We start from the raw sequence: 15,573 nt of genomic DNA, 5'->3' as shown, positions 1-15,573 counted from the left end.
GTTTTTCGCCATTCACTTTACACAGGGAGGTGGGAAGAGAAAGAGTGTTTCTAATCTCTCTCCCCACCTCCCTGCTTTAAATGTAAACATTCCGATCGACCACGAAAAGAAAACATTCCAGGACGTCGCTGGGTGTCGGTTACACGCACTGCAGAAGAACGCTGATAAATCAACTCATACAAGGTCGACCACTTACAGCAGCACTACGCGTCAAACAATCACTAGTCCATTTGTGCTCAATAATTGCACAGTGACCATCAGTTTTACAACTCTCCAAATTCAAACAGATGTAAAAATAAAGTGTAAAAGCGTTCAGATGTTTGAAGTTCGCCTGTTACAACTACATATGTATCTTTGAAGTTGGATTTGAATGATATACATTGATGAACAATTTTTCAATTATTCGACGTGTTGATGATGTACAGGAAGTCAAAATAAGTGGCTTCATCTATATCACAGTGTATAGCCGTATTCACATATTTTCTTCATTTACCTAGGGGATAGGTAATAATTATGATATTGACTGGCCTTGAGGGAGATACCAGATAAATATTGCCCGCACTGAAAGAATATTGCCCGAGTCGAAGACGAGGGCAATATTCTTTCAGTTTGGGCAATATTTTCAGTCAATATTATATAAATATATTTTTTTCATTATTCAACGAAATAATTTTTTTTTGTGTACTTAATATTAGTCGAGTGAACTTTGATGCGGTTTTCGATGGCAGATTAGTTTTCATCGGTTGAAAATAAGAAGGGCGTTTGAACACAATGGGTTTAGTGGCAACATAACACCCTTACATCATTCTCACCCGACGTTTTTCATGTTGATTTGGTTCACCGAACTCTCAACATCCTATATGTCGGGTTTCCTGGCGGACCAGTTGTAACGGGCAAACATTCTGGTGGATATAACCCATACGGGGTCTCTGGTCTCTGCGTAATGGCAACGATGGGGACGGGGCTTGTATAAGCATAGCCTGGAATCTGTGGTTGACAGTGGCCAAATTCTTTTGCCAAATAATGATATCTACCATCACCGAGAAAAAAATATGATAATGAAATGAATACGGCGGAAAATACGTTGTTTATTCTTTCGGTGATGTTATCTTGACTTGAAAGAACTACAATTTCTAATCGATTATTCCCAATTATATGCAGAAGAAAGCAGTGATGAAGTGGTAGAACTAGAAGCAAAAGGAGAAGACGAAGAGGAACATGGAATCAGACAATCACTCAAATTCTGCCGATGCCGGCGCCAGTGGATCTGAGGCGCCGAGGGAGATGGCGCCACTTGCCACACCTAAACAAGAGACGAAAGGTTAGCAATTAGGCTCCGGCCTTGAACATCTCTGTCCCTTACTCCGTTCTCATGTGTCCCCAGCGATGTGTCTAATCAATACTTTAATAAGAAAATACGATACAGACCTCATAATTTTCTTCAAAAGAGCAATGACTTTTGAATTCTTATCATGGCAAATATAGAAAAGTGATGATTTGACGTTTATTTTCAGCTCCTGCGCAAATAGGGAGCTTTAGATTTTCGCCACGCAGACGTTCAGGGTGAACAAACAAGAAACCCGGGGGGTCTCGCGCTTACCTGAGTATCACAAGTTCACCTTCCACGCAGTCATTAATCTAAATTGCACATAGCAGTATACATGTAGTTTGTCGTTTACAATTTGAGAAAAGATTTGGAAAGATTCCTTCATTTTGGTGTTTTGTATGTCCTGACCCTTATGGAACAACATGTAGTGTTGCCACATCTAAACACACTGTGATTCACAGTGTGAAACACAGTGTGTTATGTCACATTATGGTTACCTGTGAAATTTGGACATGTCATAATAGTGTGTTATTATTGTACCACATTGTGGAAAATCACAGGGTGGATACTGTGATATAGGTAACACAGTCAATGTCAAACTGGGTCATCCTATACTGTGTTTACCTACCACAGTTATCTACCACAGCCTCGCACAGTCTCACACTATATGTTATCTATCACAGTCTTACACTCTGTGATATCAACCACAGTCGGAAAAAAAATCTGGGACGATCAATAGCCGTATATCCCAGAATTTACCTGATAGGCGAGTTATGAATTTCAGGACAAACATGTCCCTACTTACATAACCTGTCCTTCTCCTGATATAATTATAACCTCAAACAACTCATACGGCCTATTACCATTCTAGTCCTAAGTATATCTATAATAATGCATTAAGGCATGGTTACTAACTAGACAATAATGTATTATCAAGGTATTAAATTACACTTTCATAACACAATTTATGACATTGGGAATACCATAACATTAAAAAAATCTTAGATAAAGTTCCAAGTAAGTCCTATCATAAATACTCTAAATTAAGAAGTGTTTTATGTATTTTCTAAAATGCTGATTGCTTTTTATGAATAGTCATGAGCTATATAAAAATTTGTGGCACAGGATTACCACAGCAGTACCAGCAGGAATACCACAGAGTTACGACAGAAATACCGCATAGAGTATCACATGCTATACCACAGCACTTCCACTTTATATAATATTGTAGTAGGAGTATAGGACAGGTTAAAGGGGCCCTGAAATCCAAATGCATGTTGATTTGTGTTGATTTATGATACCCTCTCGACTCAGCATAATTTACATGTTTCTGTGATATCAATGTGAGTAACAAAAGACATGGCGAGGGAGCATGCAAGTTATGCTGAGTCGAGGGGAAGGTGCATTCCAATGTCTTTTGTTAAACATTTCAGTACCTTAGCAATGATTGACAGATGAGATCATCTCAAGAATATTGGATTGGAAGGATTTTTGTGGGCGTTCCCAAGTAATCTGAAGAAAAATGGAAGAAAAAAATCGTTAAAAATATATGGAATGTTTCTAGATATTCGTTTCACCGCAAAAGTGATGTCGAGGGTGTAATAAATCAACACAAATCAACATGCATTTGGATTTCAGGGCCCCTTTAACGACATCTTGATGCATCATCAGATCAACTTTCTTTTGCAAGTGGCATCAGCAAAGAAATGCATTATGCAGTATTTTTTTAGTGCTCAGTAGCAGTCAAGATTGATGATATGATTTTAAAGCGCGACAAATACTATCTTTGGTAAGGTGTTTCTACAAATTGTGCATTGAGTTTTATTAATTCCCATTCGTTACAGAAGGAGACGACACCACGAAACTTTCTTGCCCCTTGGATGGTGAAGATGGGCATGGTGACGGAATCAAAAAAAATCATATGGCATTCGGAAATAAACAATGCAATTTTCCTTCTTTGAGCTCAGACTCGATCGCACCAGCAAAGAAACTAAGGTATCTCCTTACAGGAAGTGACACTGGTATCCTTGATCTTTCATTTCACCCTATTCTGGTTGTGAACAAGCAAGAGAGTAGTGAGGAAGAAGGTACGGAATCCAGCCAACCGCTACAGTTTGTTTCAATGGCGAATTGGATCGCCGTTTTTGATTGCGATCCTAACTCTCAACAGAATGGCGTCTGCTCATATGTTCAGGAACACAGGCCAATAAACACAGAGCAACTTCACACCTTCCCCAAAACAATCAAAGGGAAAGTATTATCCGCTCCTGATGATATCGGCCTCATCCCGTCTTGGATATTTGTCAACGGGCAGGAGGACTTGAAGGCATTTAATCCTCAAGATACCAGTGCTGAATGGACTAAACTGCACGATCGGAATGTAGACAAGGCAATTACCCACCTCATACCGAACAACATGCCCAAGAGGAGAGTAGTGATTCTGTTTCTGCTTCTCTCAGCTTATCATCTGCCCACCATGGCTCAACTGTTCGGGAAATTGTTCTCAATCGCCAGGCAAGGCCAGTTTGCAGTCATTGTTAAAAATAGGGAACTGTATGAGGCATTTGCAACTGAGGTAGGGAGAATAAAATCAGAAGCAATAGGGGAACTGGGCCAGCGAGCGATTGTAGGAATAGCTCTGGCCGATATTGACTGCTTAATGCAGCAAATGATGAACGCAACAGATAAGGCAGACAACGCCATTAGGCTCCCATCGAAAGGGCAACCATGTCATGTGCCAGGCAAAGTCAGGATGAGTTGGCAGGATTTGGACATCATATCTTGGGATGAATGTAGGTGCGATTCAATAAAGTCTGACAGCAAGGAATTCAAGGAATTTGTAGAAAAGAAGAAACTCGAATTCTACCAAGGGTGCTCAAGTGATTGGTGGCCGTTTTATCTGACAGAATACCACAAGAAAGACCTAGTCCTTCGTCGAAAGTGCGCTGAGGAATTGAAGAAAAAGGTTACTGGCATTCTGACTGCCTCGCCTGATGGTGGCTATACTGGTGGTGGCGTTGATACAGTTGTCACCATCGACATCTTCCATGACCCCGGGTCAGGTGGAAGTACATGTGCAAGACAAGTGCTCTGGGACTTCCATCAAAAGTTGCGATGTGTCAGTGTTCGAAGAGTCGTTCCTGACACAATGGCAGCAATTCTTGCAGTCAGGCGTTACGGCTACTCCGACGACGAAAAAGAAGCAAACATACCGCCAATTCTCGTTCTCATCGACAAATCAAGTAGCGAAACCATCAAATACCTGATGTCACAAGCGAAAATGAAGACGAAGGGACTTCACCAGTTGGTGTGCATATTTCTTTGCTGCAGGAGAACCGATGCAAGCATGCAGTGTGGCAAGGATGGGGACGAGAATCTATCAATTTGCGTTGAGCACAAATTGACTGAAGAAGAACGAATGTGGTTTGTTAGCAAGTCTGAGCAGTTCGAGACAAAATATCACCAAACACCGGAACAGTTGATAGGTTTTGTTGTCATGAAGGAAGAAGGTCATCCTCAATGGGTAGAGAAAATTGTGCGCAACGTCCTCCGAGATGCAAGTTTTCGTGAGCAAACGCTGCTGAAGTATATAGCTATCATGGAGAAATTCGTTCATAATTTCAGCATGCCTGTGTCGTCTTGTGACGATCTAATGGATGAGCATACTGATGTGAAAGTCTCAGAAAGCCAATCCAAACATACTGGTTTTCATCAATGGGAATATCACCTGACTAAGGCGGCACGACTGTTTCTCATCAGTACTACCATACACACGAAAAAGGGACGAACGAAGGCACTGGAACTTGTCCACACCATCTTGGCACCGGAACTTGTCAAGCAGCTTGTCAATGAGAGAAAAGAGAGCATCGGCACTGCTGTCGGGGAGTTTACCTCGAGACTTGTGATTCAGCCATTACCACGACAGTGCGCCAGTAATGTGAGTCACATGCACTTAGTCAATGAGGTAGTGAGGTTACTGAGAGAACAAAAATACGTACAACGCCCTCAACTCATCAGAAAATACAAATTTTCTGTACTTTTGGAGCACCTTCTTGAGAATGAGAAAATGCAAGCCTCTGAGATTGTTCACGATCTTCACAGATATCGTGGAGGTTTCGCTACACGTCTGATTCTTGCTCGGATGTACCACAGCGATGGGTTGTATCACGAGGCATTGTTTTATGCCCACCGGAAGGAGGAAAAGAATGATTATGATACTGTTGGAAGAATAATGATTGACCAACTAAAGACGTACTTTCTCTACGAATGCGAAACTCCAATGAATTCTGCTGATGAAGAGCGTTTGCTTAGATCGTTTTTGGAAGGTCTGGAAGTTTTTGAGAAAGGAAAAAAGCAAAAGGACGGCAATGTGAATATTGAGAACGTGCATGATGGTACTCTAACACCATACTACGGAGAGCTTGAGTTGATCCACTCCTTTTTGAACACTCTGAAGGTTCGAGTTGCGCCATTTTGTTCACGTGCATCACACGACTTGTTGCAGACATATCTGACAACAGATGATGACGTAGAGGGACTCAGAGATGTAATGAGACGCCACCGAGGGCAACTGCATGAACTACAGGATCGAGTTCCAGCAATCATAAGCTTGATCTCAGAAAACTTGTCACCTTCAATTGACACCCATCAGGGCATTGCCAGGATTTTGGGTTTTCAAGATATCGACTACTCAAAACTCGAATGCTACTTCACTCTTCCAGGAAGCGACCTATTGGCAAATCAAAAGAGACGTGAAAAGGTGGAATCCATGACCAAGCCCACACTTCATGACATCTTTAACTTCTTCAAAGAGAATGACAGGGAGAGTTTGAAAATAATCATTAATCTCCTGACTGAAAACCAGCCCAAAGACATATTTGATCTCAAAGGGCTTATCTGTGCACACTTTGCTCTGGCAGCGTTTTCCGATGAAGATGTTGACTACGGAAAAGTTGAGCATTATGTACAGAGGCTACGAAGACTTCGTCCCGAAAGTCTGTATGGTGCATTCTTTCACTTGATGCTACTTTGGCCTCGGGCCAACCAAACAACGATGAACCAGTCTCTGGTGCAAGCTATTAAAGCACTTGAAAATGCCAAGGATCTCACTTATCGAAAAGATAGTCACGTTGCCTTGAAACCACGTTTCTTCTTGGCTAGAAGATGGGGTCTGCGCGCATTCATTCACCGGTCAGCACTTGGCCTGGTAGACAGTGGCAACTCATTGGATGTTGCATTGATAACTGCGTGTTTGCAACGTGAGCAGCATCGTGGTGTGCTGGCTAGACAGGAGGGTACTCTTGAAGGCAACAGTCTCAAGTATTCCATACCAACAGGGGAGGAAATCACCATCAAGCTGTCAAGTCCTTACCATGTGGCTACAAGACGCGCTAAGGTCACTTTCATTCTTGGGTTTAGCTATGCCGGACCAATCGCCTATGATGTTCAAGAGAAAGTTTAGATTCCAAGATCTGAAGTTCATTAAGATATTAATGAATCTGATCCATGAACTGATGAAGACATAACACAGGCTAATTGCTATGGATTTCTACTTAGGCCTACAAGAAGAATAGATACTGGTATATAAACCCTGTCTACTATGTTTAAGTGTATTATGTTTTTGACCAAGGGTATGTTTATTGATTATCAAATTTATGATATTGTGTGCAACTATAATAGCAGTTAATCACTGGGTAACGCTGTTAAGAGTGTAGTATACTTGAACAGGAATGTCATTGAGAAGATTACATCTTTGTAACTTCACTACTGAAGGAATATGGACTCTGAGGCTGTGGGCACCAGTCGACTGTGGATTTTTTTTTTTCGGTTACGGGTGACTCAGAAGTCAGAACACCCTCGATCAGTATGCCCCATCCCTAAATTGTTAAACTCATGGAACTTAATTCACTGATGCATGAGAAACACATGTTTGTTAAGCATGATGTGTCATCTTTGTGTTTCATAAGTAATCTGAAAAAAAAAATCGTACTTAAGTATTTTATTCAGCTTATCTTTGAAGAATTTCATTTATGCAGCGTGCATGATGGCATATATTAGATGGATGGGGAAGTGTAAAATACGAGCACCAACTGCCGGTATAGTATGATTATCGATTTATATCAAGTGCCCTTCATTTGCCCCGCAGTGTTTGCAATACGTGAGAGTAGATATTTTGTACTATTCAACTTTAAATGTTACCTTTTCCCCTTTTAGTATAGCCTCACCTGCTTTGAGAATGACATACAACTTTTATGATTGTCATTGTGTAAATATGACATGACCTCAGTTTGCTACCGTAAAAGCAAAATTGTTTTTGTGTGTCCATGTAGAAGTGCTTGCCCAACTTAAATGTTTTATATCTTATGCAGAGTTATTGTAGGTCAAAATTCTATCACCTTGTATTACGACAAAATGATTTTGTATTTCTGAATGTATTATGCTGTATATCGTATAGATAACTAATGTACACTCATCAGAATCAGCCCCACAAGATTCGTTGGCTAGATTATAGAAGGTTACTTTATGCCTATACTTATTAAAACAAAGGATTAGAAATTGATAATTAAATACCTACTGAAAATTTCATTGTCCTTTTTCTGAAATTTAATATAGACAATGCAAAGTTACCATCAAGATTTGCTTACGCGGCTCTGTTGATTATACATCAGATTCTGTATGACTGTATCGCAATTGGAATTCCTGCAAAGATTATTTAACATGTTAGAAAATATATCAGGATCACTCTATTGTTGCACCAGCATGCACTGGTTGTGCCCCTGCCAAACTTGTTATAATCATGAATAATTTCTGTATCGGAATGCCTCCCAAATACAGGCAACAATTGATATTGATTTATTGTGTGGCATAATATATCAATGATGTGAGGTCATTGCTATATTCATTACTATAGTTCATCCACGTTTCCATGGCCTCTTTGCGTAAAAGTTGAGAGCAAACATAAGTCTCTGCATACTCAATTTTGATTGGCTGATACGGGACTCAAGTTTGGTTTTCTGACGATAACATCTTTTTAGGCAACAGAACCCTGCATTGTATGGGCTTTGTTTCAAAACACTTCTGCGTCGTGCACTTGGAAGATGAATTTACTGTTGCAATGTTGACATGCACTGATCTGGTAGTGCTAAGAGAGACGATTTACATTTACCAGACCTAGTATTCACAGTTGTGTTTCATATTGTCAAAAATTTTGTAGGCGTGCAAAATCTGTGTGTGGATACCTCATAATGCACACAACAGGTGACTTACTGTTTATCTATACCTTCACACTCACTTGATCATTACAATCTCAGTCGTTGTTTTCCCGATGTCCCTACTTGTAGTAGGTAATAATAAATGTTATTGATATCGCTGCATCATGTGGCCTTTCTGTGTCTTATTTAGTGACATTTATTTGATCATTTTTTTCTTTGTTTTAATTGGTTTCCCCTGTCATAGTATGGTCTAAATATATCTGTATTTCATAATTCCCCTAATCTGATTTTATTATTTATCACGGGACCTGCGGCTGTACAAGCTTACTTTTTCGCACGCCCCATCATATTTCTTGCATTATGACCATAGCTGATCAACTCTATATACCGAACTTTGTGTTTATAACGAGACAAATTATTGTACATTCCGGTGAAGTTTCATTTAATTTATGTCTTGTAAAATCTTTGTATGGTATAGTTATATTTCATTATTCTCCGTGCTATTTGTAAGAAATATGAAAATAGATTGAAATTGAAATGTTATTATGAGTCACATGAAAGAGAATTGGCCTCCAACTAGAAGGTTCGGGGTCAATTTAGATAAATTACCAAAGTGGCGTCTTCATATCTTCTTTTTTATCTAAACTTCACAAAATATTCCACCCAAAGTGTGCACCAGATCGTAAGATTTCAATTCTGAAAACTCAAAAGCTCCCTAACACTGTGGGAGGATGGCAATGCCCGGCCCTCCCACACCATCCCCCTCTCGGTCGCCACGCTCTCTCGTTTCAGTGCTTTCCCCGAGATTGAACATATTCCTGCCCATACCCCTGAAATAAATTTCACTATTTCCAGTTTTGAACCCCCATACAACTAAAATAGGCCTACTGGTTACGGGCCCTTAATATCATACGTTAAATTGTCATTATGATAATGTGAACGCAACTTTGTCTACCATAACTATATGTTTACATGAAAAACAAGCCCACTGACGTAGTACGTTTGAACACCATACTGGTTGGCTAAGAGCTTTAGATAAAAGTCATGATGTGTATATCGCATTATGAACTGTAGAGGTGAAGATAACAGCACAAATTTACTCACTGTATCAACCGCACGTCTCTGACGTAGTCTCATATTTAAATAAGAGTCGCTACATTTGTAATTTTGCAGAAAATCGTTCATGTAAATAATTCAATCTAAAGGGCCCCTTAAATCCAAATGCATGTTGATTTGTGTTGATTTATGATACCCTCAACATCACTTTTGCGGTGAAACGAATATCTAGAAACATTCCATGTATTTTTAACGATTTTTTCTTTAGATTACTCGGGAACGCCCATAAAAAAATCTTTCCAAACCAATATTCCTCAGATGACCTCATCTGTCAATCATTGCTAAGGTACTGAAATGTTTAACAAAAGACATTGGAATGCACCTTCCCCTCGACTCAGTATAACTTGCATATTCCCTCGTCATGTCTTTTGTTAGTCACATTAATATCACAGAAACATGCAAGTTATGCTGAGGATCTAGAAACATTCCTTATATTTTTAACGATTTTTTCTTCTACTTTTCTTCAGATTATTTGGGAACTTCGAAGTTCCCAAATAATCTGAAGAAAAGTAGAAGAAAAAATCGTTAAAAATATAAGGAATGTTTCTAGATGTTCGTTTCACCGCAAAAGTGATGTTGAGCAGGGTATCATAAATCAACACAAATCAACATTCATTTGGATTTCAGGGGCCCTTTAATCGTCATTCTAATCATTCACGTATTTTAAACATGCAAGTGTAAGCCAGTGCTAAACAGTGAATATGATATTATTCCATGCACTGAGCACGCCGAGTGGGAATTACCGAATTATATTTTAATCGTGACAATATCACGTTTCATATCATTTGGGGTTTGGCTTCTGTACCTAAGTTTATTTTCTGACCTTGTAACAACTAATTTCAAGCTATTGTGTGTGTGTTGAATATGACGTGTGTTTAATCTGTATAAGATACACGCCTGTGTAATACAAATGTGTAAACAAACAGATTCATCTTTTCACATAATGTGCGATATATGTTATTATATATTTCCATTATCGATTTCAATTTCAATTTCAATATTCGTTCTTATCATTCACCTGACAAGATGGGGATTCGCTTGTATGTGTCTATTTTGCAGAATTATGTTGTACCTTTGATATATTGTTGTAAATATATATATATATATATATATATATATATATATATATATATATGAACATAATATATACCATAAGATTATAATCTACATACCGCTACACAGACAAACGTTGGTCATAGTGCTGTATGTAAGACAATTCACGTTAAATACCTTATCTGTTGTGCTTCAAATCGTCAAAAAAGTTATCAGGTTTTAGAATCTGTGTGAATATCTCACCAATGACAGCAACAACTGACTTTATTATGTAACATTTTATAATGAGATACATGAGATAATATTCAGGAATGTATACCCTAATATCATACATTATAATCGTTAATGTACACGTAAAAGCAACTTTATCCATAATACTACGAAGCGAACCGATTTGTATGGATCCTTGTGGCACATTTCACGCAGATGGCTAAAAGATTCTGGTTCAGATCAAATGTTGCATTTACTGAACAATAATTTTCAGGAAGCGTGACAGCGTTATTTCCTCATCGTATCATCGCAGATTTTTTTCTTAAGATTGCTTTACCCATAAATGTATACCCGTATGTTTTATGTGTGTTTAGTATAACAGGCCGAAACTATATACAGTAAATTCCCGTTATAACAAATTCCTTGGGACTGACAGTTTTCTTTTGTTGTACACTTTGGTTCAAAATTTCGTTATAACCGAACAAATAAACAATAAAAATACATAAGAGTGCATAATGCTGAGGCCTGAATTCTTACTTCGTAGTAACCGGAATTTTTTATATCCGTGTTCGTTATAACGGGAGTGCACTGTATCTAATTGTTATAAGGACAGTAAACTCCTTCACAGATGTGTGACGTAATAAGAGACCAGCACTGGGTCCCTTCAAGCATTCTGGTTGGAGCAAGGTGCTTCATCAATTGTGGTAATGATTCAGCGTTACTCTGTTTAAATACTGAACACAATGTTCGTTCTCACCTTTTCCACAAATCTGGTTTGATGCACTTTTCCCACTTATTGCATCTCACTTTTATAGTTGCTTTAAAGTTTCTTTATTTGTGTTCATTTGCTATGCCTATATATCTCTGAACTTAATTTTCTTCTTCAAGTGTACCTGTCACAAGCAATGTGCAGGACCTGCTTTCAATTAAGATTTTACCCAGAATGTGTCTACTTATATTTGTGTACAAAGCATTCATATTTTTCATGCTGCATGTGTTCGTATTTTAACTCAACAACACGTACTACTTTGTTGACGAAGGAGGTTTTCTTTCATGTATGCCAATAAAGGTTACGGACGAAATATAAGAGAATTTTGAGATCGATAATTAGTTCACAAGTTCGTCACCCTATTTAACTGACGCATCGTGCGATCTTCGTGCGGACAGTACATACTCGACAATAACAATGTGTATATATCTATTGCAACTGGAATTGGCATAGAATGTGGCGTTGTTTTATTACATTGTACTTATCAATTGTAGGTGGAAATCTTAGAAAGGCGTATTTACATTCTTTACATTATTTGCACGTTGTTAACATGAAGATCAATCTTTATACAGTTGCATGCACTGGCACGTGCTAGTCATAGTACAGCTGTACAAGTATTGGAAGACGATTCATATCATCGGGACTTGTTCACCCATGACAATAATATTTAATGGAAGGATTGTGTTTCCACCCAACATGTGAAATGAAAAAGAGTGGAATTTTTGGATATATAGAAAACATATCATTTATTCAAATTAATGAAACCATCTCTGCCGATAGGGCAAGAGCTCGGTAGTCTAGTGGATATAGCAGTCAGGAAATCGTGAGTTCAATTTCCACCACAGCGTGTATGATCCAGGATTGGTTTATCATGGCTACTACTCAAACAGTGAGTGATTGGTGTTTATTACGTCGGTGAAGGGCAATTGCCGTACAGTTGTAACATATTTTTGTTGCCATGATACAGTAATATCTTACTCTCTTTCTTCCGAGTGTGAAATAAATGAAACAAAAACACAGAGTTTTTCACAGAATCGCAAAATCAAATGGTTGTCCATTTACCAATTTGAGTATTCCATGCATTCTTGCATGTGAAACTTGTCAACAATTTAGTTGCAAGTTCCTATAACAATTCACCATTCTCATGTTCACATTCATATTGGATATTTCATTATCATGTCATTATTATATTGGATATTTCAAAAGTTTGCATGAGGCATGGTGTGTAGAGTATTTTTATTGCTAAAATATCTACAAGTCTTCAACTTACCGGGTGTCATCAGAGGTAATTTACGTAATTCAGGCAATCATGCATATTGAGCATGTATGCATAATTGGTCTTTTAACTGTATGATATACAGAGTGTATAGTAATATAGTGTATTTTTTCCCCAAAATGTAGCTTTGCATTGTATATCATGTCCAGCATATTATTTCAAAAAATGGCAAACAGTTCAATTTGATCACTTATCTTTACAGCCACTGCTAGGGATGGATTTGATTTGATCTAAAGTGAATTATATTTGTGTCACAGGGAATGATTCAGTCAATGTTAATTCCACTTTTTCACCCGACATCCAACTTCTACCTAATCATTAAACACATAACAGCTTTCTTTGCAGGTATATCTATTTTCCACTGTGTTCATGTACATGTACATTGTTTATACATACATATATATATATATATATACATACATGTGTGTGTGTGTGTATATATATATATATATATATATATATATATACACACACACACACACACACACACACACACATATATATATATATATATATATATATATATATATATATATAAGTAACAAAGCTGCAACAAAGTTCATGCTGTATTCACCAACGGTTTTTTCATGTATGCTTTATACTCATTGTAATTTCATTATGACGTAACATTGCACTGTTGCCAGGATGCGCGCTGGGTGTTAGGATGCCTAGCATTGATGCGTTAAAGCGCGCATCCTTGGTAACACGGTTGCAATATATTGTTATGGCTTAATTTTGTTATTGTTCTCTCAGTATCAACACTTGAGAAAGGGTGGCGAGACGCTCGAAAATTTGTGTGAAGAAATAAACCGTTGGTGAATACAGCATGAACTTTGTTGCAGCTTTGTTACTTATCTTTTTATCTTGCCAACACGTGGACTACCTTATCAACATATATATATATATATATATATATATATATATATATATATATATATATTTATACACACACACACACATCTGTGTGTGTATGTGTGTTTGCTTGTGTCTGTTTGTGGGTGTGTGTTGATGCATTCACATAATGGAGTCAATATAAAAACATACCGGCACCAATCTTGTAGAAACAAATCTCAGTGAGGTAATGCCTGTGAAATCAAAGGGAGTCTGCAGTGTACTAGCAACTGGATACCAAGATGTTGATTACACAGTAGATTACACAGTTGGTTAGACAAGGATAAAAAAACACAACCCAGCCCTCAACTAAGGATTACACTTGAATCCATTTGGAAAAGTGTTGAAGAAATCCCCATGCCTATTTGGGGATTAAAATCAAATTACTGTAAAGCGAGGAATTTTCGCGTGCATTTTAATTTCGCGAATTTCGCGAGCGCCAAGATTCGCGAAATTAAAATGCACGCGAAAGTTCTTTTTTACACTATATGCATTGAATGCCAGTGGCAGTTCGCGAAAATTTCATGCCGCAAAAAAGGCCGTCAGCTCCAATTCGCGAAAAATTCATGCCGCGAATATATCATGTTTTACAGTAAACATGATGGCCAAGACTCCAACATGGGAATTCTAAATCAGTAAAAATTTGTCTGAAAAGAAATAGTAAAATTTTAGAAGCACTACTTACAATTTGATCAAAATTTGATATAAAGCATTCAAAGGAAGTAATGAAATTTAAAAGATTCATCAATTTTTGCAAAACAGTTCTTGTACAGTTGATATGAATATGCAAGTGAGCTGATGATGTCATCACTTCATAATTTTCCTTTATGTACCAGAAAATTAACAAAAATTCAATTCTTCTGCTATGAAATAGTAAACCTTATATAATTCTTGGCTGAATAATTTCAAAATAATGATCGGTTTTACAGGCTACATAAGAATTTGAGCCTTGGGTATAATTTGAGCAAAAACAAAACAAAACAAAACAAAAACTGGATATCTCAAGACTATATGTACAAAATACTGTATATATGCAAGTTTTACGGCCATGACTCATCAACTTACTATTTGCATATTCATATTGACTATTCAAGGTACGTTTGTAAAAATTAGTGAAATTTCACAATTTCATAACCCCTAATTTTTACCCAATTTTGATCATACAATCGCATTTTTACTGTTATACTGGCAATTGGAATTGTATGTTTTTGTATAATCTTTCCATTTTTTGAGTGCATAGGGACATGATATATGGGCACCATCAATTATTACAATTATTCAAATGTTGTCCTTTCTTTTCAGACTAACTTGACTAGTACAGAATGCCCCTTTAAAGGAACCCACAAAAAGACCTTCAATCTAAAATCAGATGTAAGTAGAGGGTAAGTCTAATAGCATCAGTCATGTGTGCCCTTTATGAAAGAGACCTTGCTGATGCAGCCATTATTTCCTTTCCCTTCTTGGAGCAGTTAACATCAAATCACACTTGACGCATGAAACATCGGACATGTTTGGACAGAAACACAAGTGGCAAACCAATTGACTTTTTGAGTTTTCAGCTTTATTCCTTTTGCTTGCTCTGAAATATTCATACAATACCCCATGGCACAATAGTTGTCATAACCTGGTTTCACAAGATGTAAAGAACCAAATACAGCTGTAGGTGTTCTTCAATGTTAAAGTTGATGCAAAAACTGTTGCTAGCCTTGACAAACATGAA

At 37.7% G+C, this 15,573-nt stretch overlaps 1 protein-coding gene across 1 annotated transcript; it reads left to right on the top strand.

Annotated features, from left to right (window-relative positions):
- The first annotated feature begins 1,218 nt into the window (after positions 1-1,218).
- On the top strand, positions 1,219-6,788 carry LOC139714562 (sterile alpha motif domain-containing protein 9-like). The gene is made up of 2 exons (XM_071626256.1): positions 1,219-1,321; positions 3,295-6,788. The coding sequence occupies exons 1-2, from the start codon at positions 1,219-1,221 to the stop codon at positions 6,786-6,788; spliced, it is 3,597 nt and encodes a 1,198-aa protein (XP_071482357.1).
- The last annotated feature ends 8,785 nt before the right edge of the window (positions 6,789-15,573 follow it).

This window comes from Diadema antillarum, unplaced genomic scaffold (genome assembly GCF_040938485.1).
Source record: "Diadema antillarum isolate AM-2024a unplaced genomic scaffold, OU_Dant_1.0 seq00002316_RagTag, whole genome shotgun sequence".
NCBI classification, from domain to species: domain Eukaryota; kingdom Metazoa; phylum Echinodermata; class Echinoidea; order Diadematoida; family Diadematidae; genus Diadema; species Diadema antillarum.
The sequence above is the reverse complement of the archived record's forward strand: the minus strand, read 5'-3'. Positions and strand labels throughout refer to the sequence as shown.

What these genes read in the sequence shown, in the direction of transcription:
- LOC139714562 (XM_071626256.1), top strand. Translation starts at nt 1,219, where the DNA reads ATGGAATCAGACAATCACTCAAATTCTGCCGATGCCGGCGCCAGTGGA. An exon ending in ACCTAAACAAGAGACGAAAG is followed by an intron (nt 1,322 to 3,294) that starts GTTAGCAATTAG and finishes CTTTGAGCTCAG; the next exon opens with ACTCGATCGCACCAGCAAAG.